This window comes from Aphis gossypii, chromosome 1, assembly GCF_020184175.1.
Source record: "Aphis gossypii isolate Hap1 chromosome 1, ASM2018417v2, whole genome shotgun sequence".
Lineage (NCBI taxonomy): Eukaryota > Metazoa > Arthropoda > Insecta > Hemiptera > Aphididae > Aphis > Aphis gossypii.
In genome coordinates, this window is record NC_065530.1 from 52,701,771 (window position 1) to 52,726,483 (window position 24,713).

General features: G+C 34.8%; 1 protein-coding gene and 1 long non-coding RNA gene across 14 annotated transcripts in view; one reads left to right on the forward strand and one right to left on the reverse strand.

Annotated features, from left to right (window-relative positions):
* Positions 1 to 1,315: 1,315 nt before the first annotated feature.
* Positions 1,316 to 24,713, forward strand: part of LOC126548977 (homeotic protein ultrabithorax-like) — a 235,208-nt gene continuing 211,810 nt past the window's right edge. For 3 of the 6 annotated variants that reach the window (XM_050197178.1, XM_050197177.1, XM_050197176.1), the window contains exon 1: positions 1,365 to 2,969. In XM_050197178.1, the coding sequence (XP_050053135.1) occupies positions 2,228 to 2,969 (742 nt within the window). In that variant the 5' untranslated portion in view covers positions 1,365 to 2,227. Of the gene's footprint in view, positions 2,970 to 24,713 lie in introns of all 6 variants that reach the window. The other 3 variants (XM_050197180.1, XM_050197181.1, XM_050197179.1) reach the window with 3 other exon arrangements.
* LOC126548979 (uncharacterized) lies at positions 4,907 to 23,028 on the reverse strand. 8 transcript variants are annotated; one of them, XR_007603108.1, is made up of 8 exons: positions 22,892 to 23,028; positions 17,783 to 17,966; positions 14,803 to 14,926; positions 14,550 to 14,711; positions 11,806 to 11,966; positions 7,147 to 7,399; positions 6,122 to 6,365; positions 4,907 to 5,226 (listed from the first exon to the last, which is right to left on the reverse strand). It is a non-coding gene; the product is annotated as an uncharacterized LOC126548979 (long non-coding RNA). The 8 variants fall into 8 exon arrangements; XR_007603109.1 differs by lacking the exon at positions 6,122 to 6,365 and having other exon boundaries at positions 14,550 to 14,636; XR_007603104.1 differs by lacking the exon at positions 6,122 to 6,365.

Consider the following 24,713-nt stretch of genomic DNA (forward strand, 5'->3'; position numbering starts at 1 on the left):
CAGCCGTTTATCTATTGCCGCAGTCCGATGCGATTTATATATTATTTATGAACACTTCTTGCTGTCCATATCGTATCTACCTTTAATAGTATAAAGTCTATACACTCAATACCTACTTTATTATTTTGTCGGTCTTAGCGGGGAGAACGTCACAGTCATAAAATTTAACGATCAAATTTATTTATATAGTACGCTGCAGAGATCGACTCGCAGATATCAGACGATAATGCAAATACCCCCGAGTGTTACTTTTTTCTTTTCGTTTCAAACTATACGCGTTGTTTAAAGTTTTTTTTTTTTTTTTACTACCAAAGTTTGTGTTGTAAAATTCGATATTGCAGTAATCGCGTGTTAGACGTGCGGCAAGCCTCGGCCGTGGCTCGTGACTACCGCCGATGAGGTTGACAACGCTTATTAATTAATATATTATTGGTTATCCCGTTGACGATAAAACTCATAAAGTCGTATAACAATCAAAACTTTATTGCATTTGGATTATGCTTTATAAGTTTGCAGATTTAGTGTCTGCTAAGCTAACTGCTGAGCGCTGTATGAATTACGATACGTAAACTGATTTCCAAGACTGCGTATAAAAACGAAACATCGAGTGTATCACATAGTACGTTATTGTTGTTAAAATATTTTTGCAAAGATTATACGATTTTTAACAGTAAATAGGTATATTTCGACTACCTATACCTGTATTAAAGACGCTTCGTTTGGGGCTTTGTGTAATCACGACCGGCGTTTGATTTTTTCCGTACCTATTTGTCTATTTTACGACGGTACGCGTCAAACAGAAGATCGTTGATGACTCGCAGAAGAGATGTCGGGTCGTCGTCGACGTTTAAATTTGTGTTTCCGAGTTTCGAAAACGACACGACAGCGTTCCTGCGGTTACCAGGCCGGCGGACTTCGGCTCTCGAGTCCGGTAGATGTCAGCAGTAGGGTACGCAAACGGCACGGCGGCCGCGACGAATACGGCGACGAAACGCGACGGCGGCGCGCGCCCGGGCGCCACTGGGCACCGCGCGCGCCGGCCATGACGAATTGAACGGCTATTGGCCCGGCTCCCGCCACCCCGCCCCGCGCGTCCGGGGCTCTCGCCGATTCCGTTTTAATGGGTCTTTCCGCGCGGCGCTCTTCTCTACCCCCCCACCGCCGCGTGCCGGTGAGCCGGCGGCGCGCCGCGCTCTCTCGCCGCACTGCAACCCGTTTCTCTCGAATGGCGCAACAAAAAGCGAACGGGCGACGAAAACGGGAGATCCCCGCGAGGCGGCGGCGGCGTGTACTCGGCGGCGGCGGCGGCGGCCTTCGCGGTGGTGGGGGGCTTTTCGGAGCGCTCGCGGCCCGAGTCACATGGCACGTTCGTGTGTGCGCGCCAGTGACGATCTGATTGTCCCGTCGTTAAGTCGTCATAACCACTTAAAGCGCATACACGGACGAATATAATAATAATAACAATAATAATAATAATATTAATATAAGTATAATATCGTTAAAACCGAAAATCGCGGATCGTCGTCCCACCCCGCGCCGAAATATACCGACGCTCATTATAATATACATACGCTCGTGCGTTAAAATATACATTTCGGAAAATTCGCGAATTAATTTTTTTTCCGTTTTTCTCAAGTGTTCGCCGACCGCGGTTCGGGTTCTTTTCGGTTTTTATTATCAATTCGCGACGTACTGCAGCACGTATATATAAATATATATATATCCACATCATCGTCGGTCGTCGTTAAAAATTTTATACTCTGCTCGTAAAATCCGCGGGCGCGCGCGCGAGTTTTACGACCCGTCCGGATATACGACGACGTCAACGAGATGACCCTTTTTACGACAAATTAAACGGTTCGTAAAGCCGACAAAAAGTGTTTTCATAGTGTGTGTGTGTGTGTTTGTGTGTGTGTGCCCGTAAAAGCGTGTGTGTGTGTGTGTCTGCAGCGCGTATTTTTACGCTTGCACCGGACTCGCGAGCTATGCGATCTTGACGAAACATCATAATCGTATCGTACCTATGCATCGTCGTCATCGTCGTCGTTGACTAAAAAAAAAAAAAAATAAATAGTACTTGGAGAGTGCTGCAGTGTGCGGCGAAAAAGAATATCGTTCTACCTATATATTATATATAGCCCACTCGCCCGTGTGAGAGCGGACGAAAATCGAAGAAAATTAAAACATATAAAAAAAAATTTAAAAATTAAGTAGTCTCCGCCGCAAGATGAATTCGTATTTCGAGCAGAGCGGTTTCTACGGTGGACATCACCATCACCAGTCGTCGTCGGCGCACCACCACGACCAGAACGCCGTGGCGGCCGCGTACCGCTTCCCCATCGGATTGGGCATGTCGCCGTACGCGTCGTCGCAGCACCATCACCATCACGGGCTGTCGCAGTCCAGGGCCCCGCAGGACAGCCCTTACGACGCGTCCGTGGCCGCGGCCGCGTGCAAGCTGTACGGCTCCGGCGGCGGCGGCGGTGGCGGCGGCGGTGTCGGTGGCGGCGGCGGCGGCGGCGGGGGAGGCTCCGGCGGCGGCGGCAGCGACCAGTCGTCCGCGGCCGCCGTGGCCGCGGCCGGCCTCAACTACACGAAAACCGAGCCCTGCGTCGGCAAATCGGACGCCGCGGCCGCGGCCCACCAGAACGGTTACGCGTCGTCGCCCAAGGACGTGGTGTGGCCGGGCAACGCGGCCTCCGCGGCCGCCAACGGGTCGCTGCTCCGGCCCAACGTGTGCACGCCCGAATCCCGCGTCGGCTACGGATCCGGAAACAGCGTGTCCGGCCTGGACGGCGCCGGCGCCAGCCCGAACTCGGCACGCAACTCGGCCGGATCGCTGTCCGCCTCGTGGAACACATGCACCGGCATCAACAACAACGGTCACCAGCAACAGGCCCTGCAGCTCAACCAGCAACAGAACAACCACACGTTCTACCCGTGGATGGCCATTGCAGGTCAGTCTCTAGGTACAGACACGAAACAGAGTATTTTTTATATATATTATTATCTATCGTTCGCTTTTCAATTTTCTTCCCGCTTTTTCCGCGTTTATATACTATACGTATAAAATGAAAATATGTATAGTATATAATATACGCGTCTATAATCGCCAATTGCATGCCACGAGAACAAAATGTTATAATCGTATAGGCGAATCTATAGACAATTTTTTAAGGACAAGCTAATAGTGATAATAATATGAAAAAATATCATATTTTAGGTTTACCTATATTTTTTAATTTTTTTTTCTATTCCACCGATTATATATGGAAAATAAAAAATCGCATCAAAATAGTGAAGCTGTATAGGTATAATAATAATTATGCTAATTAATATAAAATATATTACAAAATCGTATAGTAGGTAGGTATAGGGTAGCAAAGAACTGTTTTGTTAAAATATAATATTTACGCTGAGCTATAATAATTAGACTATTTTTCTACACCCTAACAGAGGAAAGATGTCCGGTTAAGTTAGGAAAGTGTTTTTTACGCACTTAAATATTTTTCTGAGATTGTGGTAAAAATCATAACTTTAAATTTTTTTGTCATTGATTTGCTGGATGTATTTCATCTTCAGTATAATAATATTTTTTAATCACAAGTTCTAACTCAACGTTTCGTTTATTTATTTTTTTTCGTATAATACTATTTTTAATATTTTATTTATCGTCATATTATTTTTTTTACAAGTATATTTTACAAAAATATTGGAAGGAAATTTACAAAAATAAATTTTAAAATAATTTCCTATATAAATCGACGATAAAAATTTTGAACGACTGATGTAATCTGACAATAAATATTTTTATACATTTTATATACTTCTATAGTATATAATATATTTTACCTCTTTTCACTTAATTAATCATTTATATTGTATAGAAAACAAAATTATTCAAAAAAACAACGTTATTAAATAATGTAGATTAGCATACGTAAAATATAACCTATACATAATTATAATAGGTATATTAAAACACCCATTATACTTGCATCGATCAAATATTATATAATTTATACAATTTTAATTTTTTGAATGTTTCTTATAATCGTTATATGCTATTATGATGTTTGTTATAAATTCATTAAACTGTGCAATATATATAAATTGATAATTTTCACTAAGGTAGATAAACATATTCGGCGAGTTAAAAATTATTGATTGATGATTATAATTTAATATTCATAACCCGGCTTTAGTGGCTTCACATAATATAACATTTATTTATAAACAACTGATTGCTAGATTTCCTTTCAACGATAAATCGGACAATAATTAATTTAACTAATACACTATAGACCCTGTATATGATGTATTCAATTAATGCTCGTGCAGCTTACAGTCTTACACATATTATACATATAAAAATATACAACGGTCTTGTAATCTTAATTACTAATTATATAAAAAAAATACATTTTAATTAGACACTCAGATAGATGTGTATAGTCTTCTCTACTACACGAGTATAATATAAATTATTCTACTCAATACAAATTCATATTATTTGTATAATATAATATATTAATAGGTTTATTATGTTTATGATGTATGATGCGGTACAACAAAGCGTTTAATGTAAATTAAATATAAAGTATTAAACATTAGGTATACACAAACATATATATTATTTAGGTATAAATTATAAACTATATATTTTTTTTTTTTTTGATCCGGTGTAGCACGCATAATATACTGTATCGTATTTAGTAATAATTATTATCATCGTTTAGTCCAGTTGATGTTGTCGAGTATGTTCACATTTATCCAGTGAAGTGTTTGACCTGAAAAAAAAATGTGATCGCTAATTAGACGTAAAAAAATTTAAAAAATAAAAAACTACATGCGTGAACCACAATAAATGAGTATACATATTTTATAATACAATGTGCTTACATATAATATTAATGATAATATATTATTAGCAACGCGGTTAATACGATTGCTGATTACCCGCGATTGTAATCTGAGCTGCTGCAACAGTATTCTCCACAAGTCGCGTATATATATATGTGCGTAGGCCGCTGCAGGTACATTCTTTATTATATTATACACATAGGTATAATATATACTTATATACACGCCTGATGTTTATAAAATATATATAATATACATTTATGCACAATACACATAGGCTTAGGTACACGTTTTGAGAGAGCACGCAGGACGGAAAAGATTCGCGAGTAAAACGTCGTCGTCGTGTGTATCCGCGAGATGACCCTGCAACAATGTCGTATATATATATTGAGTAAAACACGCATATTTTTTATAAAATAATAATATAAAAAAAAAAAAAATTGCCCGATATGTACACCTATACACTATTACGTGTATTATTATTATTATTATTATTACATTATTATAATATTATTATGTGCGGAATACTTTTCTCCTTATTTATATATATTTTATACGCACGCGTACGCGTTACAACAATAATAATGCGTGTGTATATTGTAGTAATATATATGTTATGTGCTGCGTGCACGGTTATTTAAAAGGTCATTGATTTAAGTGTGTGTGTGTGTGTGTGTGTGTGTGTGTGTGTGTGTGTGTGTGTGTGTGTGTGTGTGTGTGTGTGTGTGTGTGTGTGTGTGTGTGTGTATAAATCGTCGGGTGGTGTAGGCACACGCTATATGCGCTTTGATGATGGGAAGGGGGAATTCGTTCACGGTGTAATGAATGTGCGATTTAGCCCCCGTATATATTATATTGTTGTACAAAACGCCGTAATAAATAATATAACATCGCGTAAAACCGTATGTGCATCGTATATAATATAAAGGTAGTAATAGGTACATAATAATGTTATTAATTATTATTACTCATCGTACAGGCCGCAGAGTCGGGGTTAGGTCAGGAATCGTGAAAAAAGATTTCATCAACTCGATCGCAGTGTCTATACATATAATAATATGTATGAATCTATATACAGTATAGGTGCACCGTTATCCGTATACTTATTTTAATGTTTATACGTATGAAATTAATTTTTTATCCTTATTATCTGTTAAAGTCTTAACAATGTATGTCGATGGATATTATTACAAAGGTACCGGCTATGTATAGACATTTATTTTTATATTCGAGCACATAACGATAATAATACCCGTACATAAAAATGTGTGGAAGTTGTCAATTTGGGGTTGTAGGTTCCGCGCGTATTACACGGAGCTTTCGATTTCGTTCCGTGAACTGCTCGAACTTGCGGATCAGTGGGGGTTCGATTTTTTATTATACTTTTCCTATAGAAGACTTCATCCCGCGCGTTTATTGCTATATCAGTCGATAAATTGTTTTTTCTTTTTTAAATTCGAAATAATAAACTCCGTTACAGTCATTGGCAATTGATTGATTTTCTAGAAAAACGATTAAAACGATTAATTTAACACCATCTAGTTATTATTTATCGTATATTATGTTCATCAGAGTGACCGTCGTATAAACTGTATAAGATAATATGCAATAGAATACATCAATATGTATTATATTATTATCTATGTGTCATTATGTTCGATGTTATATAATGATAACGGAATTTAAACAGTTTTTTTTTTTTAAAGAATTAGTTTTAATATAATAATTATACAATTACACAGTACTTTATAATAATACTGTAATGCGGCCCTATTTCATCTAAGTACTTTTAATCACCCTATAGGCGTGTACAATACGACTAATATAAATAATTATGCACGCGATCGTAATTGAAATTGACGAACCCAATATCATATTTGTTATCTAAATTTCCACACTGATAACTCAACCACACGGCCGTTTAATTGTACTTCAAACAAACGAATAAACTATAATATGTATATATATATGTATAATATTATAAAATAATACAAGTATATAATATATTGTAACGTTAAGCCTATATAATATATTATTATAATGAACACGAAGAAATAACGAATAATTATCGTCACTTGATAACATTTGAAACGACCTTATATATCACTGAAGCTATAAAATATCTATATCATAAAATATGTTTTTTCAATTTCTTTTTTTCGTAGAGTTATTATATTGTTTTTAATATACTAGAAAACGAATAGTATGGTATTAGTACCGTGGGTATACTATAACTATATTATCGCTAAATAAAGAAAAATAATATACGGTATAGGTACGTACCAACAAATAATATTGTTAAATATACATCTCTTTTCTGTAACATATAATATAGTAATAGAATTTTCCACCGGTAAAATAGAATTATAGTGTGTTTGTGTGTTTGTGTGTGTGTGGTCAGGTCACAGAGGTTATAGAAATTTTTTTTCGCGCACAGTTTTAGAAACACATCCTAAACAACATTATAGTGTGTTCCACGTGAAAGCATGCGCAGTGTACATCAAACATTTAACGTGTGTGCCAGAGTATGTAATGTCTGTAACAATAATAATAATACATTATAATATTGTACTGGAAGTTGTGTATCGTCCGCAATTAGACAAAAAATATAGCTGTCGAGAACATAATATCTATTATAAACCTATAATATACAATTCTAAAGTTGGTGCAAATTGCATTTATACAAAATATGCATAATATAATAACATAATAATAAGTATATATAGCCAGTATATAGGTATAACAATAATTATTATACAAAAGAAAACAATATAAAGGAAATGGTAAAGTAAAAATGCACTGGCATGATTTAAATTTTAAAAAGTGCAACAGACTAACCTTGAAATTGAAAAAAAACTCACTGAAAAAATTTTTTAATTAAAATCATTATAGAGAAAACTACATCCGCAAATGTATTATTCTGAATAAATCCCACCTACAAATTACCTATTTTGTAATAGGTACAAATTTTATAACCCGAGTATAACATAGAAAAATAAATATAATTTTAAAAACAAATGCTAAAATCTCAAATCGGTAATTTTTTAAATCATAAAATCGAAAATTTGTTTATACTCAGTGTCGACGTGTTTTAATCGTGTTTTACTCAAATAGATTAATTAAAGTCATTATGATTCTCGAATTTTGTGTAAAAAACAAAAAAAAAACAACGAAAACTTTACCCGCGAGTCCCCGATATCGCCCCGGTATTTTGTTACACACGACCAGAAGAGAACAACGCTATTATATTCTAAACAAGCTGAGGCCATAAAAATACGAGTCCAGCTACTGCAGCAGCAATAATAATATAAATATACGAAACGCATATTGCGTCTTCATAACACATCATCACGATTATCGCCGCGCACGTGGACTACCGCGGTCTCGTACACATATTATTTTACACACGAAGAGATTGCAGTGTTAGATATTATTATTATTTATTTTTTTTCAAATATCTATTCCGAAACGCATCACTTGTGCAGTTGAATTAAACCACACACAAGTCACCTATATAGCGGTACCTTGCAATATATATTATAAGCCTTCATATATTATATAATAACGATCGAGTTTGAGGTGTTACAGTATTCGATTCTTTCGTCTGCAGTGCCCTCAAATACGTATAAATGACTCGCCGTAGATAAGTATATAATGTGTAGATTACAGTTGATTTAAAAGCGTACATCGTAATAATGTAGGTATATATAGGTACGCGTATTAGTATTATTATACGATATATTGATTATGGCTGTTCGTATATAACAAATTACCGTGCAATTCTGTCGTGTGTGTGTAATATTTACAGCAGCGTTTAACGCCATTATTATAAAATATTATATCGCAGCGTATATTATAATATACACATTGTATGATTATGCTCGTTTTGATCAGTGACGAATTCGCGCAACGCGGTGATTACTGTTATTACTTATTACCTATTTATATATAAATATATGTGTATAACGCTGCTACTTTATGTAAATAAGTCAACTATTATATTGGGTGTGTGTGTGTGTGTTAAACAAATACGCGTTTAGGGAACGATTATGATTTACCAACAAATTAAAACTCGTGCTTTTCCCCGCGGTCCTGTTTACCTATATCATAATAATATATATATGTATATCGTATTCGTTTAAAAACGTGTAACGTCTATACGGTCGTGTCAACGAACGTTATAATGATAATCATCGTATAGTCTGTGTGTAGGTACGCGGTGTATTATACTGCAGGACGATCTTTTTTTAGACGCAAAACCTTCAATTATTTCGGAATGTTTTTACAATGTTTTCCTTTGCTTCATTCGTTTATAGATTCTCGAACCTCTGCGCGGGTAGATGTGTGTGTTTAAAAAAAAAAATGTTATCCTCTCCCCGCTCGTATATACATGTAGTTATATAGGCATTATTAATCTCTTCGATAAATATGTATAGCTTTTAATTCATGTAACGGTACCTATCTATATATTATTACATGCTACATTTATCGTATTCAAAACAGAACATGATTTTCTGAATATTATTACACTGTCTGGTTAATAGTCGATGTTGATATCTTTATATTATATTATATAATAGCTGTGATAAATTTTATTCGAATCTATAAATATATGTATATACATATTATATAATGATTTAGTTGTAAAATAATGGAAATGTTTTTATCACAATTCTCTACAAGTGCTACTTTCAAAAATATATAAATACATTATATCTGGGATGATGCCAAACTGTCAAATGCCGAAAAGATATGAGCCTTTCAATCAGTATGCACAGTTCACGTTATCTATATAGATTGTATCACTTGTATATCTATAGCTTAAAAAATAAACCCAACCGAGACAATGAATATGAAACGGTCTCGATTTTATGGTCCACACAATGGTTTAGTCCCAATCTCAATCCTCCTCCTCGTCTATTATACAATATTATCGTCTAAATCACTGTTAGAAAATAATTAAATCATTATCCTATACGTTATAGAAAATTTATAAACCACCGTATCAGAGTCAAAATAACATTTCAACACGGAAACAATGATTAAATAATAAATATATAATACCTCTACTTTTGCTTGAATACGATTTTAATTATTTAAAAAAAAATAATGTTTTAACGATACTTTTAAAGCACAAGTGAGTGGTATATTATACACATATTATAATATGATATACTTGAATATCATCCCTGGAGATTCCGACGACGGCAAATAACTGTTATATAATACACGAGCATTGAACGTATACCTATTACGGGCGTGTACACACGGTCAGAATAAACTAAAATGGTTTTTTTTTTTTTTATTAACTATAATCGTAATATTTAACGACGGGTTTACTTTTATTATTTAAACACGCGCGTTTATACACCTCTTGAAAAAAGCGAATATTTGTCTGGAACATATTATACTAACACCATATACGGACCGTTTTTTACATTATCCCAATAGAAATTTTTTCATTCCGTTTCGCGAATTTATAATATTTTTACGTGAACCGTCGGAAAATTTAAAACTTAAACGGGATTTTACGAATATTATTAAATTCTAATAACGATTTTCAGCTCTAATGCGAATTGCGTGTAAACTGATTAAGTATTGACTCGTATAAATTATTTGATTTATAAAACTTTTTTTTTCATCACTATAAGCATAGCAATCTTCCGTTATAAATACTGTAATATAAAAACGATTTATAATTTCAATAGGTACCTGCAGCACCTATACTTGCACCTAATATATTATAACGTATAAATACATAGGTAGGTAACTATACTTATTAGTTATTATTATTCAATACCGAAACGTATAATTATTGCGTATTTGTTGGAATCGTGTTCATATTATACAGCACTGTGCACGGATGTGTAGATTATTAGCGAGTTTTTTTTTTTTTTTTTTTATTAAAATAGTTATTTACGTTACAAATTATATCCGTTTATACGAGTGCTTATGTACAAAGTTTATATATAATAATGATCGAACGATTGATACGTGAAAAGAAACATTCGTTAATAAGGCGCCTATATACGTAAAACACTTTCCGCGATTATTCATAAACGCCATAATTAATTGCGCATGTTATAAATTAATAATACAATGTTGAGATAAACGAATTATACTTATATATATATATATAAGTAGGAAGTCGAATATAATGAATTTACACGTTGATTGTAGGTACATTCAAATACAAAGAGTACAAATACATATTATAGGTTTATATATATATTGTGTGTGTAAACGTATATTGTTATTATAAATTATAATAGATATTGAGCCGAATATTTGTTTTTGCCATCTTGGCGATGTGAACACAGGCTGCACATATATTACACGAAATACATTTTTTTCTACAACGCCAAAGATTTTAATGCTTACTATTTTGACTATAATTCGCGTGTATTCTATACCTAAAAACTTTTCTAAGTAATAAATAATCCACATGTCTAGACTGTTTATTATGATTTATGAGTTATTTGCCACAATTATATAATGGCGTAATGAACTAATAATTTTAAAAATAATTTTAAATATTGTTAAAACAATACACTTTTATGAAATATTTTAAGAAATTATACATACACATTGTGTACACGGCTACGTAATTATACGTTTTAAAACTGCTAGTGCGTAATGTATATGTAAGTATAATATCGTTTATATACCTATATTATTGCCGGGGTCCTATAAATTATACGACGCGACGAGATTGAGTCTAGACCGATATACGAAAATAAGCAGACGCTAACAATATATAATACACAAACATAATATATTATAATACAGAGTACGCGCGTTAATGACTGTTTGGCACGAATATTTATAGGTCCAACGTTTTCGCTGTGATATCTCGATTTAAAACGACGGACCACGGTTAAAAGCCCATCTATCGTACCTATATAAATATTAATAATTATTGTCTTTACCTTATACACTTACTTCGTCGTTGTGTCCTTCAAAATGCTTAATTTATCAAACTGAGACGAAATGTTCATTTCCGTAAATGATATATAGACACCATATATAGTATAGCCTTTTAATTTCTTCACTCTATTTGGAAACTCGACGTTTGATTTTCTTATTGTGTTAGCTCCGTAACTCTGTGGAGTAAAAACGATCATAATAGAATTCAATTATATATTTTAAGTATTAAATTTATACCGCGGTTCTAACTACAATGCACGAAAATCGTCGAATGATTTTTTGGTAATTTTTCTTGGATTTTGTGTGGATATATGGCTATATCTACTCGGAGAAGACCGTTTTTTACTTGCCAAACAATGATGTCTATACAAAGACTACGGGACGGGACCGAATAAGCGATTACGCGAGTACTTCCGACAGGTCTGCGATCATCAGGTGTATAGTACGACGACCCGTAACGATATTATACAACCAAAGACGGTTATACAACGATATATAAAGTAATAATATGATAATGTTATGGCGATCATCCATTGTGGGCGCGATCAGCTGTGCCTCGTGTGCACGTATGCCAAGGTCAACGGCTGACCCAATTGCCGGGCCATTACCCAGAGGGTCGTAACGCGTTTTCAACCACCCCCTTACCACAACCGTTGTATAAATATATGTGTGTGCGTGTGTTATGCGTAATACGTATTAAGCGAAATACGCTATATCGGTAATGGCCGACGACCGGTTAGGGCGAGAGAGAGAGAGTAAAAAAAAAAACGAAAAACGCGAAAGAATCACGGTTTTTGTCCGACAGATGACGCGGTCGCGTGGCACCGTCGTGGTCGCGACGAGATCGGGTAGGGTACCGATTTATTATTTATACGGATGCTGCTACGGTCGCATCTCGTCATCTCCGTACGCGTGTTATAATATACAGGTAATACCCGGTAACGATAATATCGCGCGATCGCCGCCGTATATAGAGACGCCGCCGACAATAAATTTAAATCGAATCAGATTTAGGAAAAAATAAAAAAAAATAAAACCCGTCCCAGCGATAAAATACTAGGTATTATAATATATTATATTATTACCTATGGGTAGACGTAGGTAGGAGAGACGATAGCGCGAGCGCATAAAAACGGAATCCGACGACGCGCGCGGACTTTTATTAGCTGTTAACGGAGCCCCCGTGACGGCGGGCGACGATAATCGTTCCACAAGCGCCTACTTTATACGTGTTTATTTTTATTTTGAAGTTTATACCGTCATTATTCGACACTTTTATTATTTTTTTTTATTGTACGAGTCTACGCGTCACGGAACGACGATCGCCACACGCATTTATATACATACACACCTAATATGCCCACTTTACCTATTATTATTATTATTGTACGAGTGTACAACAATACCTGCGTAATTCGGTAGTCGTACCTGCAGTATTAGTTGTTGACTTTGTAGTAGTGTGAGTATAATAGTAGTTAAACAGTGATAGTATTACATTATTGTGTATAGTAGGTATATCGCCGTTTAAAATATATTATATCGTACACGTCTATATGTACCTACACATATAAAACGATATGTAAATTTGCACATTAGCCGAGCGTGTGTAAAATATAATTCGCGCTTCCTGCATAGTGCGGCACATAAGATATCATTATTATAATATCATTATTACGTAGTATAGATGAGCGACCATCGCGGAACAGGTGCAGTAGCAGCTATATATGTGACGTGTGCAACGCTAAAGTAAGGTACGACCGCAGTGAAATATGGCGGCCGCGAGATTTAAAACGACCCGATGTTGACGATTGTATTATTATACTGCGACGACGACAGACGCCCATTAAAAAATGTACACAACCTTCCTCAACGATCAAAACCTTGGATGAATTTTATTTTACACTCGGCCTACTAGTCGACAATGAATGTACGAGAAACGCGGTTTATTGTAAGCGTTTATAAATAGTGTTTAGATATATTTTAAAAGGTTGTCGCTTATATGCGATGTAGATACATCGCTATACGTGATATACGAGAACGATATAGGTACACACTACACACAGAATAGCAAAACGATTTACTTAACGATATTATTCCGATTAATGAATGTAATAAAAAAAAAATATGTACCTAAGTCAACTTAAATTTTAATTGTCATGATTCGCGAAAAGAATATTATTTTTCATATGAAAATAAATTAACATTCCGCATACCGGACGATTTAATTCCTTAAAATCGCGAAAGACTAATAGATTAGCACAATCCTAATATATACACTACGTATAAATTATATAATATATTCATTCAGTCTTCTGTGGTAGATTAGCAAACAAAAATTATTATTTCTACGCGTAGTTCCTCGATTAGATCTCTGCGTATACATTTTAATTTATTTTTTACGTTTCATTAAATATCTTTGAGTCAGAGAGAATAATGGTATTTTAATCGAAAATCTGTGGGTACAGTTAGATAGTTTTATTTTTTTTTCGGTACAGACCATATGAATTGTACAATAGATCACTGAACGTCGTCGCAGCGAAAAGTATAATAAATAGATCGCACGTTTAAACAACATCGCTAAAGGGCTTAATGGCTTATCATAACATGCATTTGAATATAAAATATCTTTTTAAAATTTACACACACATATATGTAGGTACACACTGCACATATGCACGGATGGTGCCCGTTTATTATTTTTAATCGATTTTTGTTTTTAACTGAATTACAAACATTATGGAGCTAAATTATATACCTACGTTTAAATGTGTTTAATGTTCACAGCTATACGTTTGAATTTAGTTTTAATAATTCCATTGTTTTATGCAAATATGTCCGAAGCGTATCTACAACAATTCATTAAAAAAAAAAAAAAAATGAAATTAACTAAGTAGCCAAACATCAAAAACCATATAAATGACCTGAAACATAATTAAGGAAATAATTAAATTGAATTTGATGGATTATATTCGTATATATAATATATATTATAAATTAACAGTTTTAATTTACCTCTACTACGGCTCTGCAGTTGTTAGATAAACGACGAAACGCGATAATGTAATATAATTCCCATGTTATTCATACATTATGTATTCGGTGTTCTGCAGTATTCCCGAACGTTTACTCGACAAATCTGAAATCACGTAATATATATATAAATAGGTATTGACGCATTTGAAATAATTATATATAAAAAAACTCGAATTCTGTATATTATGCAAAGGCGTATAATGTAATTTAAATAACTATTTGGACGGGTATCAGCGCTGCACTCTGTCAAAAATGTGTATAATAATTTTTTAACAAGCTGCAGCATATAACATTATCGTGTAAGCCGTTTGTCATTATTGTTATATCATCATGTTCAAATAATAATAGTAGGTTGAATATCTATTCATAAAACAAAACGCTTTTCGGACGTATACATAATTTACGGTTTGTAATATACCTACGGTAAAAACATATATGTACACGACGATCATGGCCGCGGGATCATGTAAAATAGATATTTTCGATTTACAATATATTACGTTATGATATATGATATGTTTTATAGGCGAACGTCCCGCCGAGCGTCTACATATATATATAATATAATAATATTATACGAAATAACTATAAGCGGTCTCTCCTCGGTTTGCGGCCATAGGCATCTATGTAGTACACACATGCGCGCACACTCGTTCAACCTCTCTCACTCTCTTATTCATTACAAATATACACACTCACAAATACACGCAAATATAATTGCGATTTCGATAAAAAAATTTTAATTTTATCCTGCCCTGCAGTACACGTATCAAATCTGTACACGTCATGGGTGCAATCGTCGTCAGTGGCTCGCGTTTTACAGGGTCACGAGTAGATGTACTTACAGTAAGTACCTTTGTTATGTTATGCATTGGAAAAACGCGATTAACAATACCGATTCGGCCTTTCGGGGTAAAATATGACGTAACGCAGTATACTTATATAATATTCACTAGCACGAGGCGCACCTAAAAATGTCTCGTTTCGAATCCCCAACAGGTCGTGTACGTACATGGAGCCCACAAACGCGCGCTCCCGTTCGTTCACATATACAATTGTAGGATTTATTGATCACCCTTTCCCGAAATATAAACCACAAACACACGAGCTGTACACACACTCACACGTTTATAAATACCCTACATATGCGCTTTCGCAAGTTTTCCAATGCGTATCGCCGCAATCCTCTTTTGGAGTCCGGCCATAAATCCGTTTCCATAACCACGACGGCATCGGCGATGTACGCGTTCGCTAATAGGGTAAAAAAGGAAATAAAATTCCCACAACGTCCGTCCATCAAGTGTACAAGAATCGTGTGACGGGGTTCCGAGTACAAAACGGAGAGAAAAAAAAGAAATAATAATAAATAAATACTTCGTTTTTACGATTGTTGCCGTGTATTATAATGTATATTAATATCATATTTACGTGTAGTGGTAGTAGCGGTGTAAACCAGTCGAACGGCGGGAATGTTACTCGGAGCGGAAAAAAATGAAAAATAATATTTATATGTAAAAAAAAAAAAAAGTATAAACTCATATATAATAATAAATAAATAACTAACAACAACTATGCAGTAATTAAACTCGCGACTCGACTATAACGATTTATTACACGTTTTCTTTCTTTTTTCTCATTTTTTTATGTTATTGCTTTCGGTTAATTGCTTATTATTATTATTATATACGCCGATATTATTAAACGACGTTTTAAACGTTCGCAAATGGCGTGCAAATAATGAAACGTTGTTATAATAAACCATCGCCCGTTCTGTATAGAATGTATCTAATATGTTAGTTTATAATAACGTTATGCCGACTTCTATGTCTCTGGCTGCAGTTGCCGCCAACCAAGTATATACCTATATAGGTACCATTGATATAGTATTGCAGTAAATGCATCCAAGTGAAGTGCACGAGAAATGCACACCACTCGTTGCGTGTACAGAATATACCCGTAATAAATGTATGCACTATTTTCGCTATGCGTTTTGTTTTTGTTTATCGCGGTTTCGGCCGAGTTCATTTTGATTGTTTGCAATATCATATGCGTAACGATTATTGGAAGCTCCCTGTATACAATATCACTGGTCAAGGGTCGACATAATATTATGTGTCGGTCGTCAAACATATATATTATTAAATATTATACCGCGGTATCATTACGAGTATACGGGAGACATGTCATGTACGTGAAATGGCAGTGACACCGTTTCGTTTCGAGTTCGATGAGTCGCAACGCAAAAACAAAAACCGTATCTAACAACAAAAAAAATCACAATTTAAAATACGTTGTGTGTGTGAGACACATGAACGTGCTAAAACATGGCCAGTTATACAGTATATAATATCATGATATACACCTATATTATACACCTACGTAGTTAAAACATCGTAATATACGTGCGCGCGCCATTAAAATCGATAAATACACGACGAGTGTAATATATACATAGTAATTAATTCGTTTAAATATGTGTTTTGTGCGCGTCGATTTTGATGTGGCGCTATTAACCGTTTATCGAATCAACGCGAAATTAATATTATACTAAACTATAGTATACTACTACTACTACTACTACTGCTATTACTACTACACTATATAGTTTAATAATGACGATTGATAATTAATAACAACACGCATTATAATAAATTGATAGGTAATTAAATTAAAAAATAAAAAAACAATTTTTTTCGGTATCTATGTAATACATAAATATTATTATAACGACCTCAACCGTTTGTAAAAAAAAAAAAAACAGCCTGAATGTATAGATGATAAACACAAATCGTCATAATATGTTTTGAGTTGTTCGAGTCGGGTTTTTTTTTTTTTTTTTTAATTTAAAAGTTTGCATCAACAAAAATATTGACTAGTGTAGTGAAGTATAACACTGATATGATAAATTATTCTAGGTTTATTTATTTATTTTTTTTTTATTAATTACAAATCGGCTTACCTATAGTAGTCGCTAGTGTTATAAGTTCCATTATAAAACGTGTTGTTTCTGAAATAGGTACAATAATACCGCTATGAAATAATTATCGCCATATAAGTAATAGTATATGCACTGGAAACCTGTAGCAATCCATCAAATTCACCAATAACCAAATCGAAGGTGCGCATTGTATATGAAATATGTTCTGAAACAAAAAAAAAACGTTTATTACGAACGTGCGATTAGAGTTGTATAATAATATGTACGGTCGAATATTTTAACATTATTACTAGTATACGAGTAGGTATTATAATATACGATTGGGAAAATCCGTGTTTTTCTTATAATAAATTATATCTGAGAGTGTATGACGTACTCTACACAACACTCGCATGATGGGAACATGAAAATCGACTAAATAAGATTACTATTAAACGCTCATGATGTATTGCAATACGCGGCCGTTTACAATATATTATAATAAGTGCTTAATATGGTTAGGTATAAACAGCGTATATAGGTACAGTAAACACGTGTATACCGAAATAGATTATATAATAATATATCTATGTAACTGAAAACCATGATTCTGTATGGAGCGTTGATATAACAAATAGGTTATTTTGTGTTATTGAAATCATTGGCAAGTTTTATCTTCTTTACATACATAATACTATGATATTATAAACCAAAGTGTTTTAAATTATTAATAAATTCTTTTTTTTTTTTTGTGTGTGTGTGCTTTAGATATTGTACATTTATATCACGGCATATTAGTGTTTTCTTGCATGCGTACTTAATAATTATCATTTCAGCAGTAATCAATCAACAATGTAAATAGAACGTTAGATGTGTGTAGAGTATAAAGGTTTCAAAATGGCTATTACACATTCGCGTCCTTACTTATACGCCTGTATTGTCACAAAATGTAAGCGCCTCATAATCTATCGTAATACCTATTTTGAAGGTGTTACCTCGTCGTCGTTACGATCGGTTTCGACCAGTTTTCGTCGCTTTCGATGTTTACTAGAAACAATAAAAAAAAAAAACCAACTCGATGGCGCCGCGGCCGACCAGCGTCGAGCAGCGTGCCGGTGAAATCGTTCAATTATTTTCCAATAAACACGATGAATAATGTACAGCATAATAACCTAATAATCGCCGAACGTTAGAATTTATAATACATAATATTGTATACGTGCTCGAGCCAATATAATACACCGCGAGCGTATTATCGATTTAAAACGAGAAATTTATACGGTTTACACGCCGCAAAAGGGTTTACGATGTATGCAAACGGACTCGGAGAGCAATAGATTTCGCGCGCGCGAGGCTCAGCTATCGTTAAAATATGCGTACAAATATCGTATATTAAATTATAATTATTTATATATATAATATAATATAATTATTACGGCCGGTCGTCGGACGGCAGCAATGGATTATGTGCGATTATATTTAAATTTGTCGCTTTCCCGGCGTTTCAGGCCGAATTGAATAACGAATTGCAATAATAATAATATAATGTATACATTGTCGAACATATGTGTGCAGATGCAGCAAGCGGTCGAGCGTTTTTCGAGCAGCGCTAAAAGCCGAAAGCCCTCATAATATACAGAGTGATCATTCGATCGCGAATCAGACGATATCCCGGCCAGACTAAGACGCGAGTTCGAATTTTAATTTTTGAGAATACATATTGTAGTTTTCTACTTTCCTACTATATTATATTCAGTGAAATATTACTTCTTAAAATATAATGAAAAAAAACACGGCTAATACAAGAATTCATCATTTTTCTTCAAATATCTCCAGCCAGTTCATCCTGTATATATCATTATCATTTTCGTATAATGTGTGCAGTAAAATTTTAGTAATCCAGTCATGTATCATGTAATACACCCGCTTCCGCGGTCAAACGACAGGCGAACGCGAGTATACCCCGTGGTACGCGTCGTATTTATATAGGTAGGTGGACGTGACGTTCCGAGGCCGAGGACCTTTTTCCGACCATGTGTGCGGGCGACGCGTGTGTATGTGTGTATGTGCTTGCGTGAGTTCCGACCGAAGGACCGGAAGGAAGGAAGGAAGGAAGTGACCCCAATTAAACGCGCGATGTGCGTATGTGTGCTGTGTGATGTCTGTGCCACAAACATGTATACATTATATAATATAATATATCGTTGATATTATACTATAAAATAAGTATTAAACTCCAAAATATACGTAGTCTCAAATATGTCGCGAAATGTCGCCGGTTTTCCGAAAACGCGCAGGACTCGTGTACGGTCTTATATATACATGGCGCCGCCCGCCTTAAGTTCGTCGAGAGTTGGGCTTATATAGAATATGTCAAGGATGAAAATAATTGTCATCAGCTAAATCGAATCGGCAGCGTTCGGTCGAAAAGTTTCCGAGACTTATTACAATATTCTATATCCTTGTTGTTTAACCACCTATAAGTTCGGGTCGAGTACCGCGCGCACGTCACGAGAAAAACGGGATTTACTCTATCGCACGTACACCGAATGTATGTATAAGATAATATATTATTATTATTATCATCATCGACAAATTAAATTCCGGCTGACCGGTATATGCAGGCGGCGTAAGTCTCCGTCGAGCGGCGACCACTCGGTGTTGAGCAAACAGTCTTATCGTCCGCGCGCGGTGGACTTCCGAAGAAAACGATATTATATGCGCATAAAATATAATAAATTATAACGTACGAGTAGGTACATATAATGTACGCAAGAGAGTGGACAACGGTCACGCGGACGACGATAACCACCGGGTGCCGCTGCCACCACCTCTTCCTATGCCCTAAATCTCTAGCTTGCTATATAACATACGACTTGTGTACATATATTAATATATAATAGTGTAAAGCATACTATTATAAGACTATATTTTACAGTGTGGCCCGCGTACTCCCGAAATTCGTGTTCCGCTGTTGTTCATCGCCGTGGAGGTCGAATATTACGTTGGATTATGCAGTGCTCGAAAAAATAGTATACGTCATATTATAAACTTCCTCTTTAAATGAAATACAATAATGATAGTATCGGTTTACATTATATTTATTTTTAATTTTTTTTTCTGTAGCGTAACTAAGTAGATATTATTTGATTCTCTTGGATTTTATAGCTAATTAATTAATGAGGATTTTGTATACACTTATATCAAACAATATAATTTAATTTATGAGATTAATCTGAAATATTATTTTTTGAAATTTTTACGACCGACATTATACACCGTTTAAGTGTGTTTTTATTAACCGCATATCAAATGCCGCAGCGTGGAAGTTTTTAATGTCGACCTACACTAACTCGTGTACGATCATAAAACGTTCGCCAATTCATATAAATACTGTGTAATTGTTTAAAATCGAATCACGTTTTACAAACCAAACCATAACATACTGTATTCCGTTCAACGGTTATAAAGACATAAATCTACCTAGTGGTCACATTTAAAAAGTCGTTTAAAAGTAAATTTAATATAATATCTTCTCTTCGGATCGCTCAACCATCGTCATTAATTAATACAATTAGTACAATAATAACAATTATTATATTAATTACGATCTGATTTGCCTTGACACATTAGGCACACACACATATACGGCGTTCCACATGCGACAGATCGACATGATTTATATGAATATAATAATATTATAATATATAATAATTTGTATAATAAAATAAATTGAAACTCAAATATAAGTATATGATTGGTTTTCCGTTTATAAAGATGGCTACTAATTGGGTCGAACACGAGCCACATAAATGTTATAATGCGATTTAAAACAATTATAATAATAGTGTAATACCACTGCTAGTAATATTATATTTATGCAATCTATTCCCTATATTATTTATTGTAGTAAGAATAGATCATCTGCGAGTTTAATGAACAAAAATGTGTAGGCGCCAATGCGCCATAGATCTAATATTTTATTCTAAAAATAACGATATATAGGTACATATATTTTTTATTTTTTTGATAGCTCAAAGAGATAACACAATTTATGCAGTTCACATAACTTTTATAAATTTATTCGCATCACAACGTTATTAATTAGCGATCGACAATGAATTAATAAAAAATGTGTAAATTTCTCGTTTGCCTTGATCGAATCTGGTACGGAATTGCTCTATTTTATCGCGTATACTCGTTAAATTACAATCGTGCGATATTTGGAAATGTTTGCATACGAGTTTTCAAACCGGTGCGGTTTACCGGCGTGACTACCATGGTTGAGCTTCGGTAACCAATCGCGCTTAATTAAATATTGTTCGATTTTTGTTTTTGTACTTCAGTGACAAGTTAAAAATCCTTCCCATTAGCGATAAAATCGCAAGAAATGAAAAATAGTTTACGGTAAATTTCCAGTGACAATTATTATTTATAGCCATACATACGTAATACAGTCGTGCGTGAAACAAATTTTGTAAACAACAACGCAGGCGTTGAATAATTAACGAAAAAAAAAAACGATAATTATTATAAAACGAAATGCGTATATTATTATATTGTCAGAGTTGCTTTATACTGCACGCCTAATATTATGTATATACTTTACGAGAATTTATATTACACGCGAATGACCTATGTGCGCGCGGGCGGCAGTGGCGGCGGCGCTTTCCGGCGGGGTTCGGCGCGGCGAGAGGGACGGTTTCACCCCTCGAGGGGCAAAATGGCAGGGCCCGGCGGCGAGCGGCTGCCGGACGGATATTTAGCATGCCCAGGAGACCCGTTTAAATCAATATAAGAAACCCTCTTATAACGTGTATACAAACATGTACACATACATTCATATATGTATGTATAAATCTCGCCGAGCGCAATATAATATATTATAATATGTATAATAACGTATAACTTACGCGCTGTATTCCGCGAGCCCGGCGAGGTTAAACCGCGCGTCGTGTTTGTTTTCCGTTAATGAGACAGTAATAATGATAATAACGACTACAACAGATTCTTGGCGGCGATAATTTTTTATTTTTTTTTAAGCGAGACACTATAGCGCACACGCGTTATGTAATGTTTTATAGATATAGCTATAAACGTATAGGTGGCGAACGGTTTACGAAACAATAATATATAACATTTTGCACTTACCGGCGACGGCGGTGGCGTTGAACGACGGTGATGATGATTCCGGCGCGGACGCGTTCGACGAAATGCGACGCATTTCGACTCGGGGGCTAGGTACGTACACACTGCATATGTGGGTACGTGCACTGTCATCGGCATTATTGTACGTGTAAAATAATAATAATACACGCACGCACGCCGGGCAATAAATAACGTAAAGTGAAAGTTTCCAAAGGTGAAACTCGTTTTCGGCATCCCCTTTGTTTGTCTTTTGGACACCCTCAGGTATATAATAATATAATACTGTCCTCACAATAGGCACCCGGGGACACCGCCATCATTGCCACTGCACGCGGTGCCTGCAGCAGTATTATACCTATAGGTATGCTTACATTGCGAACTCGGGTTGCACATTTATGTGTGTAGGTATTATAGGTATAGGTCTGGTACGCACGTACCCCTAACCACGGGACCCGTTGACAATGACTGAATTTCGATTCTGTACGCTCCACGATCGCTACCGCCGCCGGTCGGGAGACCCGGCACGACTAACCAAACAGTAGCGCACGTTAGACCTTGAGTACCGTGAAATCGGTTTTGCGAAAAAAGATCATTTTTAAAATCCGGTAGCAAATATTTCGACACATTTTTGTTCTTGTATTTTTCTTTTTTTATTGTACTGTGTATTTTTTTAATGCTCTCCCGCCGCTGCAGGACGTCTTATTATATGCTCTGTGGTCATTTGCAATCAAAATAACGTTTAAGAATTTTTTTGTGCACCCGCGAACGATAAACAATTTATATTCTATACAACCTTTTTTTTAAGGCACACCCCGAAAACCAATCCTCTATCGACTGTACCGTAAACGGTTCCGGTGCGTGATATATAATATTAGTTATACAAACTTAAATACGGGGTTCAACCATACAGGATATGCGTTTATACACCCCTTTATTCGTTACGAGTGTTTGAAACATAAAAAAATCGTTCTTCGAATGCTCATAGACTATATTATTTATTAGTTTATTACAAACGAGTTCACCTATATACATATGTACATATATAACGTACTTATATGCTTGTGTAGACGGTAATTATTTCCTAAGGCATTTTCAAAAAATTTTCTGTTATAAAAAAAATATACTAATTCTTCTATACATATTATTATTATTATATAATAATTATTAATTTATTATGCGTTTAATGAGACGGTCGTATTGTATCGGCACCGTCGATTAACCGCCTATTTTCCTAAACACGAAAGAATTCATCAGGTCGCGATAATAATAATTAACAAGTACTAAAATATAATACCAGTTTTTACTAATGCGCACTCGCCCCGCGCAATCTACTATTTAATATAGGTATAAAATATATAGGATGTGGTATTGTGGTGATCTGTAGATCCCGGCGGCAAGGTAAACGTACACTGAACAATCGTATTTCACAATAACGTTGTTCACTATTATTTAGTAAGCACGGTACTATACATGCATAGTACGTTCCGAACTATTTTTTCTAGCAAAGATAAATAATATTTTTCTTAATTTAAAAGCATAAATTAAAACCGATTAGAGCGTTGTAGCAGTACAGGTCGAAAAAAATTGTCACATAGTTTCAGAAAACTTGATGCATAACTATATTTATTTTAAGTCAGCATGACAGGTATCAAATGTTTAAAAGAAAATCAAGAAATATAATCAAAGAATACAGTGCAATACAGATTACTAATGATTTTAGCCTCATATTATATTGTATTTAATTTTTTCTTTATATTTTTCTTCTCGCGACCGTCCCTGAATTTCAAAATATTATAATACACAATGTAGGTATATTATAACAGCA